The sequence below is a fragment of the Brassica napus genome, chromosome C3 (genome assembly GCF_020379485.1).
Source record: "Brassica napus cultivar Da-Ae chromosome C3, Da-Ae, whole genome shotgun sequence".
NCBI lineage: Eukaryota > Viridiplantae > Streptophyta > Magnoliopsida > Brassicales > Brassicaceae > Brassica > Brassica napus.
This window is the reverse complement of record NC_063446.1, coordinates 21,181,546-21,196,337: the sequence shown is the minus strand read 5'-3', so window position 1 is coordinate 21,196,337 and position 14,792 is coordinate 21,181,546. Positions and strand designations below refer to the sequence as shown.

General features: G+C 36.1%; 1 protein-coding gene and 1 pseudogene across 1 annotated transcript; one reads left to right on the top strand and one right to left on the bottom strand.

The window, feature by feature from the left end:
* Positions 1-5,509: 5,509 nt before the first annotated feature.
* On the bottom strand, positions 5,510-10,864 carry LOC125583677 (annotated as a pseudogene).
* On the top strand, positions 9,131-9,899 carry LOC125582969 (uncharacterized protein At2g29880-like). The gene is made up of 3 exons (XM_048749458.1): positions 9,131-9,163; positions 9,474-9,600; positions 9,691-9,899. The coding sequence occupies exons 1-3, from the start codon at positions 9,131-9,133 to the stop codon at positions 9,897-9,899; spliced, it is 369 nt and encodes a 122-aa protein (XP_048605415.1).
* Positions 10,865-14,792: the final 3,928 nt, after the last annotated feature.

Here is a 14,792-nt window from a genome sequence, read left to right as displayed (position 1 = left end):
AAAGTTGAAGGTTCTATAATTGCTGGAAGTTTGACGGAAGAAGTTTCTCACTTCACATCGTACTACTTTGCGTCAAAAGTACGTACCCGGAGAAGAGCTCCAAGAAGATATGATGATGGTGGTGTTGCGCCAACATATGCAGTTGCTGGTGTTCCAGACATCTTTAGCCAGATTGGGCGACTCGGTGGGAAGTCTAAAGAGGTTTGGTGGTCGAGTGAACAAGACGCTCATAGTGCACACACCTATATTCTACTCAATTGCGAAGATCCATTGATGCGTTATTTTGAAAGGTAACATATATTGACACTTCGAAACACATATAAGTATAATTAATTGTATAATTGCGAGAGATTCATTCCTATAAAATGTGATTTTACAGCCTATTTGTTTCTCAAGTCGAAGAAACATTTCCTGGTATATCCACAAGTGACGTAGACAAAAGGAAAGATCAACACTTCATTAAGTGGTTGCGGAATCAGGTATTAACTCAAACTCTTTTTTCATACATGATCTGTATTTCATTAACATTCTCTTTATTTTTGCAGGTTGATTATGACGACGACGATGCAGATTATCCTAAGTGGTTACACGAAGTAATTCAATCTCCACTTGTAAAGGTCACCACATCACAGATGTATTTCACACGAGGCTATACTTTTCATACATATGACTATGGTAGACAGCGGGCGACCAGTAACTATGGAATATGTGTGAAAGGGGAAACATATTTCTACGGGATCTTGACGGAGATTATTGAAGTCGAATTTCCAGGGATACTGAAGCTGAAATGCGTCCTCTTCAAATGTGAATGGTTCGACCCCGTCGTCAACAGAGGTGTTTGGTCTAACAAATTCGGTGTAGTTGATGTCAACGGTGGACGAAGGTACAACAAATTCGAGCCTTTCATCTTAGCTTCACAAGCAGACCAAGTTAGCTTCCTTCCATACCCTCGGATGAGAGATTCATGTATAAATTGGTTAGCAGTGATCAAAGTTACACCTCGAGGATGAATCATCAGTGGAGAAGAACCACCATTGCAAGAAGAACAGATAAATGAAGTCGAGGAACCTGAACAAGAAATTGATGACATCCTTCTCATTGATCCGCATAATCACGAGTACGAAGATCTTACCGATGATGCCACAGACGAAGCTGTTGAAGACGAGTTTAATGAAAATGATGATGTTTCTAGTGATGACGAGAATGTCGATGTATCCGATTGATGTATTTGTTTTATGAATAAGATGAGGGAGTTTGTTTTATGAATAAGATAATGTGGGGTTTGTTTTATGAATAAGGTAATGTGGGAGTTTGTTTTATGAATAAGCAAATGTGGGAATTGTGGTTTGGAATGGAAATAAAGATGGGGTTTGGAATATATGAAGTAGAAAATAAGGAATATGGGGTTTGGGGTTTGGGGTTTCGGATTCTAGGGATTTAAATATAACACTCGTTAATTCCACGTAAGCAATCGTCGTAAAGTTCTCGTAGATCAACGATGACATAACGACGAAATATAAAAATAAAGAATGCGGGACTCGTTAATTCCACGTAGGATGAAATCGTCGTAAATACCACGTAGGATGAAATCGTCGTAAATACCACGTAGGATGAAATCGTCGTAAATACCATGTAGGATAAAATCGTCGTAAATACCACGTATGGTGAAATCGTCGTAAATACCACGTAGGATGAAATCGTCGTACATATCACGTAAGACAATGAGAAAATAACGACGAAACTTAAAAATAAAGATGGGGTTTGGAATATATGAAGTAGAAAATAAGGAATATGGGGTTTCAGGTTTGGGGTTTGGGGTTTCGGGTTTCGGGTTTTGGGTTTTGGGTTTCGGGTTTCGGGTTTGGGGTTTAGGGGTTTAGGGTTTGGGGTTCTAGGGATTTAAACATAACACTCGTTAAAAATAACGACGAAACTTAAAAATAAAGATGGGGTTTGGAATATATGAAGTAGAAAATAAGGAATATGGGGTTTCAGGTTTGGGGTTTTGGGTTTCGGGTTTCGGGTTTCGGGTTTCGGGTTTCGGGTTTCGGGTTTTGGGTTTGGGGTTGTAGGGATTTAAACATAACACTCGTTAAAAATAACGACGAAACTTAAAAATAAAGATGGGGTTTGGAATATATGAAGTAGAAAATAAGGAATATGGGGTTTCGGGTTTGGGGTTTCGGGTTTCGGGTTTCGGGTTTCTGGTTTGGGGTTTGGGGTTTCGGGTTTCGGGTTCTAGGGATTTAAACATAACACTCGTTAAAAATAACGACGAAACTTAAAAATAAAGATGGGGTTTGCAATATATGAAGTAGAAAATAAAAATAAAGATGGGGTTTTGGGTTTCGGGTTTCGGGTTTAGGGTTTCGGGTTTAGGGTTTCGGATTCTAGGGATTTAAACATAACACTCGTTAATTCCACGTAAGCACAAATCGTCGTAAAGTCCTCGTATGATGAAATCGTCGTAAATACCACGTAGGATGAAATCGTCGTAAATAACCACGTAAAAAGATTTAAACAAAACACTCGTTAATTCCACGTAAGCAGAAATCGTCGTAAACACCACGTAAAAGGATTTAAACATAAAACCCGTTAATTCCATGTAAGTACAAATCGTCGTAAATATCTCGTAGTGTAAAAACTAGAAAAAAAAAACGAAAATGAGAGAAATACCAGATTAACATGTGGCAAGACTTCCAGTAATTATAATACGTAAGTCTCGCCCACATTAATTCTAATATCTTCTCTTTTTCCTATTTTTTTCAAATATTATAATTTGAATAGGATTTTGCTGAGGAATGTGATTTGAGATAAGGTGTGATTTGAGAGTTTGTGTGTGGTTTGAGAATGAGAGTTGTGGGTATATTTATAGGAAAGCAAGCCTCGTTAATTCCTCGTAAGCTAAATCGTCGTTATTACCTCGTATAAAAAAACACGGGCCTTTGTGATTCCTCGCAATTTCCTCGTAAAAAAAACACGGGCCTTTGTAACTGCTCGCGAATTCGTCGTAAACTTACGAAGAATTTGCGACGATATGTAATCTTATATATACACCCGAGCGCTCACTCTTTCTTTCCTCTCTACTTCCTCTCCATTTCGTAGCAATGATAAGCCTCTCTGATTCCTCTCTAATTTGGTTAGTTTAGGATAGATTAGGTGGTTACTATAGGGAATTTAGATAGGTTTGCGGATTTTATGTTATTTAGTTTTGATTAGGTGGATAATGTTGGGAAATATATTGTTGATGTTAATTTTAAAATTTTTTTTTTCCCACGTTCGAAAAGGAAGACTTACTGCCCATTACAGAGAGATCTTCGGTGAGCCGGGTAGTCGTTTAGACCCGGCCTCTTCTTCCGCTCCCGGTTCTTCGGGTCAGGAGACTGTCCCCGAGACTCAGTACACTCAGAGAGTCTCTGGGTCTACTTCTTCTAGTGCACCATCGGCTCCTCATGTGCCTTCCTCGATGGCTCATCCGACGATGCCTCCTCCTGTGCCTCCTCTGATGGCACCTCCGATGGCCGCCGATATTCATCCTGATTTGATGGTGCATCCGAGTGCTCCTTACTCGCAGTACACTGTAGAGGACATTCTCAGTCTGCGAGGCAGAGAAGGTTTACCAGTCATCGACCCAGACCGACCGGACGGAACTTTGTGGTATGTTGCATTAATTTTTTTTTTAATTCGTTTAAATTTCTTTTATAACATTAAAAAATAATTTATATTTTAAATTTGTATTTTCCAGGTGGGGGGTTGACGGATGTCTTGCATCGGACGTAACCGACACGATCAAGGGTTACTTCTCCATGCCACATCCAAACTGGAGTAAGACGCCTCACTACGTCAGAAAGACGTGGTTCAAAATTTACGCTGTAAGTTTCTATTAATTAATTATATATACTTTAATTTTTTCATGATTAATACATATACTTTCTAAAAAACTAATTGTTAATTTATTTTTTCCAACAACAAAAATATAATTGGGCCTTGGGGATCACTGAGAGGGTGAGGAAGAAGTTTAACGCGAAGGCGAAAGCTCGCTTGTTGGACACGGTCTCCGACTGGAAGGGTGACTGGATCGTGAAGGGGTATGCGTGTGGCAAACCCGTTGAGCTCACCACGGATGTGTGGGATGGCCTCATCCGTTATTGGTGCCTTCCTGATTCCATTAGAATCGCCCAGGCTTGCTCTAACTCCCGTAACACGGTCGATGAGCACAGAAATGGGCGGATGCTTCACACTACGGGCCAAAAACTCCACGCCGGTGTCCGTTTGGAAATGGTAATTAAATATTTTATTAAATAATTTTTTTAATACATATATTTTATTCTAACTTTCTTAAATGTTTTTTAGGCCAAAGAGACGGGACATCTCCCGTCTCTTATGGAACTTTACGAGAGGACCCACAAGAACAAGGCGGGCGTATTTGTAGATGGCAAGTCCGAGCAAATCTACAACGACGTAGTTGCTCGGGTTGAAGACCGCCAGACTCAGCTGACCCAGCAGTCTACCGACAGATTACCCGTCACCTTATCCACACTTGAAGTGGATAAGATTTACGAGGAGGTAAATTTTCAAAAAATTTAATTTTTTATTATTCATTTAATATAACTTTAAATTTTTACTTACAATATTTATTTTTTGTTTTTAAGGTTGTCCCTAAAAAAAGGGACGGACGTTGGGGATTGGTTCCGTCAACGATGTTCCGAGAGCGACATCGTCTTATGGTCAGCGACGGGATGATGAAGTCACTGAGCTGCGTAGAGAGTCCGCTCAGCTGCGTAACGAGTTGACCGCGACAAAATCTCGTATGGGTAGAGTCGAGGGCTTCTTGGACGTTATTGCGGCCACAAATCCGGAATGAGAGTCCATGTTGAGGAACATGCGACAACAACATCCCATTCAAGGCGAGTCATCCGACGTACATAACGAGGCGGATGTTACGAGGAGGAGTGATGAATTCTACCAGGCGATGAACGACTCTTAGTTTTTTTTTCGGTTGTTGTATTATATAAATTCAAAACTTATTTATATATAAAATATTTTCATATTAATTTATTTTTATTTTAAATTTTAATTTATTATTAAATTAAATAATTTTAATTATTTTTTAATTATATTTTTAAATTCTGTAAAATAATAAAAACGAAGTAAATTCGTAGCTAATGTACGACCTCTTTACGTGGAAACCTTACGAGGAAATGACGAGAAATAGTAAACGAGTATTTTACGAGGAAACATTTACGAGAAAATAACGAGGAAAGATAAACGAGTATTGTACGAGGAAATCCTTTCGTGGTTGTTACGTGTATTTTGCGAGGAAACACTTTCAAGGTATTTACGTGTAGATTACGAGGAACTCGTTTCGAGGTATTTACGAGGAAATATAGCGACGTCCTGACGTGGAATATTGACGTGGTCTTTACGACGAAAAGCTCTACTTCGTCTTTACGACGAAATATATTCCTCGCTAAGTTACGACGAATTAGCGAGGAAATATGTGTTACGACAGATGAATAACGAGCAAACGCGCTTCCTCGCTAATTCGTCGTAAAGCCTCTTTTACGACGAACTAACGAGGAAAACCGCCCTCGTTAAGATTATATTTTCTTGTAGTGTTTTCTCACAGTGGATCGAATTTAGGAGCACAACAACACTAACAGCTGCGCTTAAACTAATTGGGCTGTCATATCCGTGATCTCATTTGATAAGTATTTGCAATCTAAAATTTCACTTTTCTAATTTATATGATGTAGATAAAAAAAGCATAAAAATTAACATTGAATAGAATACCTGTATCTAGATAAAATTCCAACAAAAATCAAAAATAAGAATTTATGCAATATAAACCTAATATCAAATTTGGAATATTTTTATTATTATTACTATCTTCACATCGAAAACAATACGATTCTATGAATGTTCTAGAGAATAAACAGTGGTCCATTCGACTGACTTTACTCAACTTGAAATGATAGACAATTTATTACTTTAACAAGCCTAATGACCTTTAATTATAGGTAATTCTCGGGGAATAGGAGTACACTTAAGGGGATGAGCCATTGTCAAGACCATTCCCGAAAGTGTCTCTTCCATGTTAACCTTGTCTCCTTCTATCTTCCAACCGAAACACTGAATCATCATTCCAATCGCTGTTCCTAAAGAGATATAAGCTAGATTTTTTTGCAGGACATGCTCTCCTTCCGCTACCGAAAGGAAGGTACTTGAGTACTACTTTCTCCTTTGTGGCATCTTCTTGTTCTGAAGCTAGAAACCTCTCTGGCTTGAAGTCAACAGGATATTCCCAGTAATCAGAATCTCTCATCACAGCATAACCATTAACTACAAGTGTTGTCTTGTCAGAGACATAGAACCCTCCCATCACACATCCTTCTTGGAGCCTCCTTCCGAAGACAGGGATTGGCGGGTACAATCTTAGCCCTTCTTTGACCACCGCTTGCAAATAAGGCAGTTTTGGTAGGTCTGTTTCCAGAATCAACTTTGATTTCCCTACGACAGAATCGATTTCTTCTCCCATTCTCTCCATAGTGCTAGGGTTGTTAATGATTTCTGCCATTGTCCACTGTATTGTTTGCTTCGACGTGTCCGTGCCTCCACTTAAAAGCTCCTGCAAGTTATAAACTCCTTTTAAATCAGCAAAATTAAAAAAGAAATAGCCAAATTAGTGTGATGTGATGATATTTTTTTGTTTACCACGAACAAAGACTTGATGTGGTCCCTGGTGATGTTATACTCTGATTTTCCGTCTCCTTTTGCTTCCAACAACACGTCCATCAAATTCATACCTTGCTTCTCTGCTACGTTTTCGTGTTCCTCAAGAAACGTCTTCAGCACCTTGTCATATCTTCCGGAAAGACCCATTATTTCCTTTTTTAAAAAGAGAGATTCCAACCTTTTCAAGCGGCTTGCGCAGCAAGGTTGTAAATAAAACCTTCTTCGTGAAGGAAATAGCTTCTGTAATCAGTCCCCAGACTCTCTCAGCCTCACCATCCTCCTCCGAGCACGTCCTCCAAAGTATCATCATCTTGCATGTGCTGTTGTTAATGCTGTAGTTTCTTCCTCTTTATGCTGTAGATTCCGTGGAAAACATAAACTTTGACGAGAATAATCACCAGTATCTGGAAGTGAATCATGTTCTCTGTCTGAACCACATAAAAATTCATTGTCATCCACATCATTCAACTGATTCAAGGAGTCTCTTTCTTTCAAGTGTAGCTTCATCACAAACCTTAGCACCCATCATCAAACCATCAGTTTCTTGGATTAAGTTGGTGTTCTGGGGGTGCGAACTAACATTAGAAAAGCCAATTCCTCCATCACCTAACCGTGTCTTACCGAAAGAAGAGAGCTTTAGAGTTGGTCCCAAGCTAAAATTGTCAAAATCAGAGTCCAAGGAATCGTGAAATGGGCCTGTGGAGCCGCACACACGTGGCGTTCCCACAGGAGGAGTAATGTAACGATGAACACGGAGAGGCATCGCGTTCTTCTCCGACTCTCCAGGATTCCTCTCCGTTGTTCATCTGAAACCACCGATCAAATTCGAAAACCAGATCGATCCAGGAAGGGAAGAGTAACGAATTCGATTGAAGGACTCACACCAATCGAAGCAGATCCAACCACGGCGCGGAAGCAACTTTGTGGGAACTGAGATTCGAGCTCTGAGGATTAGTTTCGTTTTGTTTCTGCGTCGACTTTCTAAAGCCAAACGAGACAGGGCATCCAAGCTGACAGTTTCCACAATTTGTTTTAAAGATTACTATAATAACATCAAATTATGTTATTATTACTAGAATAAATTATAAAATTTTTTAATTACTAAAATATTTTTTATGCCTACAATGCCTTTATTTTTTTCATTAACAAAAAAAAATTATTGTATGTCATCAAAATTTTTTTTTTAAACAAAACAATAAAATAAGTATGCTATAAAAAAAACTTTAATACTTGATAGCAGTTTTAATAAACTGTTGCAGATTTATTTTTTACCGAAAACTTAGTGGGGCTTATTGGAATATGGATTTCACAAAATTTTAGGTTTTTGCCAAATCCTCCCTTATTGGACAAGGTATTTATAAAAAGTTTTACAAATTCCCTCTTATTGAATATAGCATTTATAAAAATCTTATTAAATCACCCCTTACTGGAAAATATGGATTTCATCAATGAGATTCATCAAAAGTTATTTTGGATATTAAAAACTATCATTTACCCTTCAAATTCAATAAAATCAAATACCACCTACAGAGATGGAATTTAAATAAAAAAAGTTATTCATCTTTTACGACAGAAGAAACGTAACTGAGATGGGAAGAGAATGAATTCAAACTGTTCTCACCATCATACATCTGAGAATGGTTCATATGATGAGCTAACAACGGAGGTTTCAGCGAGAAGATGATGATGTGCACATGTCACCTTCTTAAGCCTACTTGCAGAAATCCAGTTTGTAGCAAATCAAAGGTATGATTTTTACACTGAAGAATCTGAGTTCAGTAGAGGAATAGTTGATTATATGTATTGTTTTAGATCTGTCTAGCAATGGTTTAAGTGGTGTTATCCCATCAGAGCTTGGAGAACTTTCGAAACTAGCCATGAACTTATGGGACTATACAAGAGAGACTATCTATGTTATTTACGTTTGTTTGAGATTTTCTTTCTAGAAAAATATCTTTTTAAATCATATGTTAGCTATGATATTGATAATATGATATTTTTGTTTTGATATGGATTGTTTGAGTTTATCTTTTCATTAGTTAATTTAAAATATATTCATATATATATATAGATGTGTATCAAAGCCGAGAATCATACGTGAACAATAGAAAGTGGAGAAGTGGGCAGCTTCTTTGGAAAAAGAAAGGTTAAAGTTTTATCTTTACTATTGTTTATGTTGCTTTTTCCACATAATCATGAATGGTTTTGTGATAAAACTTGCTTGAATTATACGGTTGCGTTGTTCTTCTTGGTTTTCTGTAATGTTTTATGTTTCTTTTAACAATTTGAGTAGATATCTCCTGCACTAAAATTGGAGATCAAGAAGGAAAAATTAAAAATCAATATATTTCTTGGTCGCCCGAAGAAACCAAAACATTGTTGCGCTTGTTGGTCGATGGCGTTAATCAGAATTGGACTGATGCGAGTGGTAAATTCAATAAACTTACCGTGGAACAACGAATATTACCGGAGTTAAACAAAATTTGTGGATCTAAGAAAACCTTTTCCCAATACAAAAACAAAACAAAGATTCTGAAGAAAAAACACAAGGGTTTTGTAGATCTTCTTCGTTTTAGTTTAGGATTTGGTTGGGATAAGGACACGAAGAAATTTAGTGCTCCAAATGAAGTATGGAATGAATACCTCCAGGTAGATAATTTGTTAAAAGTTATGATGCATGATTTGCTTACGCAAATATTTTTGTTTTATATGATAACAACATTTTTTATTCATAACAGGGACACAAGAAAGATACGTATTTACGTGATGATACGTTTGAAGATTTTGAAGACCTAGAGAAGGTCTATGGACAAAACATTGCAAAAGGAAATAATACAGTGGGGTTAGGAGATACCACAGGTGCTCGTACTTATATAGCAAGAGATAATGATGGTGATGATGAGAATGATGGTGATGCTGATGCTGATGATGATGGTGATGATGATGATGGTGTAGAACAAACTTCATCTTTGAGACGTTCGAATGCGATTGAAAAGCTCCCAGTAAGAAAGAGAGCTAGAACTGACGTATATAATGTGGAGAAAATTTCAGATGAAATAAGTGCTGTCACTGGGACTACCAATCAGATTGTCAGTATGATTCAACAAAGATGGCAAAAGAAAGCCGAAGAGAAAGAAGCTGAAGAAAAAGTTAATAACGTATGAGACGTAATTAAAGAAATTCCTGATTTAGAAGAAAATGAATGTTTTGATGCAATGAATTTAGTTCACCAGCTTGGTATGAAAGCTGGATTCATGAGTATGACTAGGAGGGAACGTTTTAGATGGATCAAACGTTCCGTACGTAAGCCGTGAAATTTGTGGTGGAGTAATTAGGTGCTTTTGATAGTTTTATTGGTGTTAGTTTAGTTTTCTTAATGACTTTTATGCTTTTTCACGAGGGTTTTTAGTTTATTTCTTGTTTGGTACTTCCTCTTGTAGTTGCTTTCAAATAATAAAATACAGTTTCTTATGGACTTTTTATTTTCTTGTAGGTTATAATTTCTTTGATCACTTTCTACGTGTAGAGACGTCCCACGCCACAATTGGTAATGCTTGTTTTTCTATATAACACAATTTCTAATCAAAGAATCAAATCAAATGTTAGCGTCACAATAAATTATCAAACACAGTCCGGTTTACTATGGTCATGTTTTGTTGTTGATATTATCTAAAAGAAATGACAATGTGTTTTAAATTTCAGATTCTTCTTCCATGGAACAAGCAGTTAATGAGAATGAAGAACTACAGTTAAGAAAATGTAGAAAAAGGAAAAAGAGATCTCAATCAGACGTGGATATACTTCAGTTGATGTCAACTATCAATGTGAGAGTTTGCTTTCTAGCACATTGTCTAGTTTCACAAATTCAACGTCCGATTAAGAAGCCAACCACAGGACTTGGAAATGAATATATACAAAATGTTTTAACTGAAGACCCAGAACATTTTAGAGGTTTATATCGTATGTATCCAGATGTTTTCTTGGATTTGTGTACTCTTATCCGAGAAAAAACATCTTTAAGAGATACAAGATGGATTTCAGTTGAGGAAATGCTTGCCACATTTTTGCTTATTGTTGGCCAGAGTACGAGATATATTCTTCCTCGGGATGTATTCAAGAGATCGAGTTTCACAATTAGTCAGAGCTTTAATAAAATATTAAGGGCGTTAAACAGTATTGGTCCAAGTTTGATGGCGAAACCAGGAAATGGTGTGCCTTCAAAAATAAGATAAAGCACAAGATTTTATCCGTACTTTAAGGTATGTAAAAATTATAATTTTTTGTTTATTTTTATCCATCAATAATTTTATTTGTATTTTTAGGATTGTATCGGAGCAATTGATGGAACACATATTCCTGCTATGGTAGTAGGAAATGAAAGTCCTAGTTATCGAAATCGAAAAGGAATCTTATCCCAAAATGTTTTAGCTGCATGCAATTTCGATTTGCAATTCATCTATGTCCTTACTGGTTGGGAAGGTTCAGCTCATGATGCAAAAGTGTTAAATGATGCTCTGACTAGAAGTAACAATAGATTTGAAGTCCCCGAAGGTACATACATTATTCCATACCAAAAGATGTTATGTATGTTTAAGATACATTATTTTATTTATAATCTTATGTTTTTTATTTATATTGTACTTTAGAAATATTTCAGGAAAATTTTATCTGGTTGACTGTGGATATGCCAACCGAAAAAAATTCCTAACTCCATTTCGAAGTACCCGATATCATATAAAGGAATTTACTGGAGGAGATAGTGATCCCAAAAATAAAGAAGAATTATTCAACCATCGTCATGCTGGATTAAGAAACGTCATCGAAAGGATCTTTGGTATTTTCAAATCAAGATTTCTGATCTTTAAATCTGCACCTAGTTTTCCATATAAGACACAAGCAGAACTAGTACTTGCATGTGCTGCATTGCATAACTATCTCCGTCAGAAGTGTCGTTCAGATGAATTTCCTCCAGAAGAAATGAACAAAGTGTTACCCAAAGTACTAGTGGTCCTCAATTTCTTGGCACACAAGAACAACATAGAGAACTTGCTAATGAATGGAGAACAACAATTGCTTCAAATATATGGAATGATGCTATTATTAGTGGATCTCAACGGTGATATGCGCATAAAGTAAGTTATAACTCTTTCTTTGTCTAAATATTTATGGTTGACAATGGCACTGATATATCACAATGTGTTACTTGGTTGATATGTGTGAGGTTATTTATTGCATTGTTGGCAGGACGTATAAGAAGACACTCACAATGAAGCTACGTTGTTTCGAAGTGAAATGGTTGTAAACTTTTATTTTGGTTTTTTTAGGAAAATGAGACTTGGACTTTTGTTTGAATTCTCCAATCTATTATAAGAACGTTCTAAATTTATAATCATATTTACAAATTTCTCATTACATACGTATATTTCTTTATATCATATAAATAGTTTTATTGGTATATCCCTATTATATATGTATTTAATATAAACCTAACAACCGAGTACGTATTTTGTAGTTAATGGTGAAAATGATTATTAAAATATTTAAAAAGATCTTACCAAATCCTACCAAATTTCCCTTTTAAATCTCTATCAAAATTCTGGAATTCAACAAAACTCTCTAAATTTCACTACATTTTAAAATCCCCGAAACCTTCTCAAACCCCAACTCCAATAAGCCCCCTTTTAGTATCGTAGACTTATACCATCACATATTTTCAAAAACAAATCTACCTCACATGATGGTAAATTTGATTACATTCGCAGATTTATTTTACATTGGCAGACTTTTAGTGGCAGATTTTATTCCTATGACAGGAGATTTTGTAATATGTCAAAAGTTTTGTATTGGCATGCAGATTTATCTCGTAGACTTTTTTATAATTTAGCAGATTTTCTTTTCATGTTATGGCAGATTTATACTTTTTACGTTTACAAACAACAAACTTTTAGAATAAGTATGCTTCTAGTTACGGCATACTTAAGTGAAACGACTTGGTTTATCACCTTTTTCACGATTTTGAACTAAGAATCACAAAAATCTGCAAACTTAGTAACCCTAGAACCCTAGAATTGATCTGAAGAAGATGAACTTATTTACCATTATGCCATTAATAAATTAACAAATGCAAAAAAAATAAAAACACTCTATGCTGGGCTTGAACCCGTGAAGTGATGGGCAAAAAACCACCCAAATACCACCAGACAACGACACAACTTATGTTTTGACCTGCATCAATAATAATATTTTTCTGAAGCCACAAAAGAACACAGTTTTGAAGCTAATTTAGAAGCGTGTTTTCAAAACCAAACCAAACCACGAAAATGTTACACATCCGAAAAATGAAAATACTACATATCCATAACGTTCAAAACATAAAAATACTACATATCTGAAACATAAAATGCTACATATTCTAAAACATTAAAATACTACAGACCCGAAACCTCATCATAGATCTCAGCAGCTAACTTAATACGCATTGCCGGAATGCACTGATCAGAAAGTCCTTCAAAACCACAACCAATCGCCTTACACTCTATATACTTCAGAGCGTAAACACCACAATCACCAGACTCTTCATTTTGCGGAACATTTTTTAAGTCTTGAAATCCTGAACTGCTGTGAACTCTTCCTTTCTGGAACCATTTCTGTCAACAATAAAGGAATCATCTTCGTGAAATGACCATATCTCATGGATATTATTAACCACCAATTGGTTTGTAAGTAAATGGTGAACCGCCTTGGCTGACCAGGTATAATTCAGCTCTTTCAGCCTCAGAATAACTCCAACAGATGATGTTTTAATGGATTCCCACGCATCTAAACCAACTACTTCTTCCACCATCTGGAAATTAGCCAAATGACAGTTATGATTCATGCTTCCACTTTGCAATGGACATTTCCCCTCTTCATAAAGTCTTGGTGGATATTTTTTTTCCACTTTTTGATGTAGTCATCCGTCTGCAAAATTGTAAAATGTAGTAAGTATTAGAAAATTTAATTTTTCCAAAAACATACAAACGACCAAGACTGAAGAACACAAACGACCCAGACGATACCCAAACTGATATCAACAAATGTACAAACGAAAAACACGTCTATCTACTCTGTATCAAAACAAAATCGAATTCATTTGATACTCAATATTAAAAAAATCGTTTGACGGAGACTAACCTTTGATGGCAAAAATAGGTGAATTAAACTGATTGATGTGGAGAGGAGCTTGTAAGAGTGTCGAAATCAACGAGAATAAGTGATGAAAGCCTTGAGATTCGACGCAGCTGAAAATTTTAGAAAGGGGGTTTAGGGTTCGTCGCTTGGGTTTTGGATTCACTTTTCCTATGTGAATCGAAGGTTTTAGTGGTTGATTAGGGTGTGAAGATGAAGAAATCGATGAGAAATCATGATGGAAACTAAAGAGAGTCAAGAGTTTGAGGATTTCACAATTTGGGGATTTAGGGTTTTTGGGGTCATGGAAGAGAAAAGTATCGTGGAGGTGTTTTTTTTTCTAAGAGGTTTTACCTTTTTTGGTCAAGTAAGAGTAATTTTGCCTTAATTTATTTTTACTGGGAACTAATTTTTTTTAACCGATGGGGCATTTCAGTCTTAATTATACATTTTCTATCCTTTTTTGTGTGTTAGTCTAGTCATTAGTCATAAAATATGAGTTATTAGAGGTAATTTCCTTTTAATTAATTTAAGGCCAATTTAGCTGAATAACCAAAATATTGGACAAAAATCTATTATAGACCAAATGGTCAAAAAAAAATTTACAACCACTTGAAAAAAGAAAATACTCTAGGATAGGACTAAAAAATTTATGTCACAAATATAGATTCTAAAGATCAAAATGACCAAAATGTTTTATTAAAAAGGTAAATATACACTTATATTTACTCTCGTCTAGTACGAGATTATCAACTCCGCATGTGACCACCGTCAATTAACATGGGGTGAAATCGGCGGCCCTAAAAAATGTTGAATGAATAAAATATTACATACTAGGCCTTTAAATAATCGGATGTGGATAGAAATAAATATACCAGTCAAACCTAGAA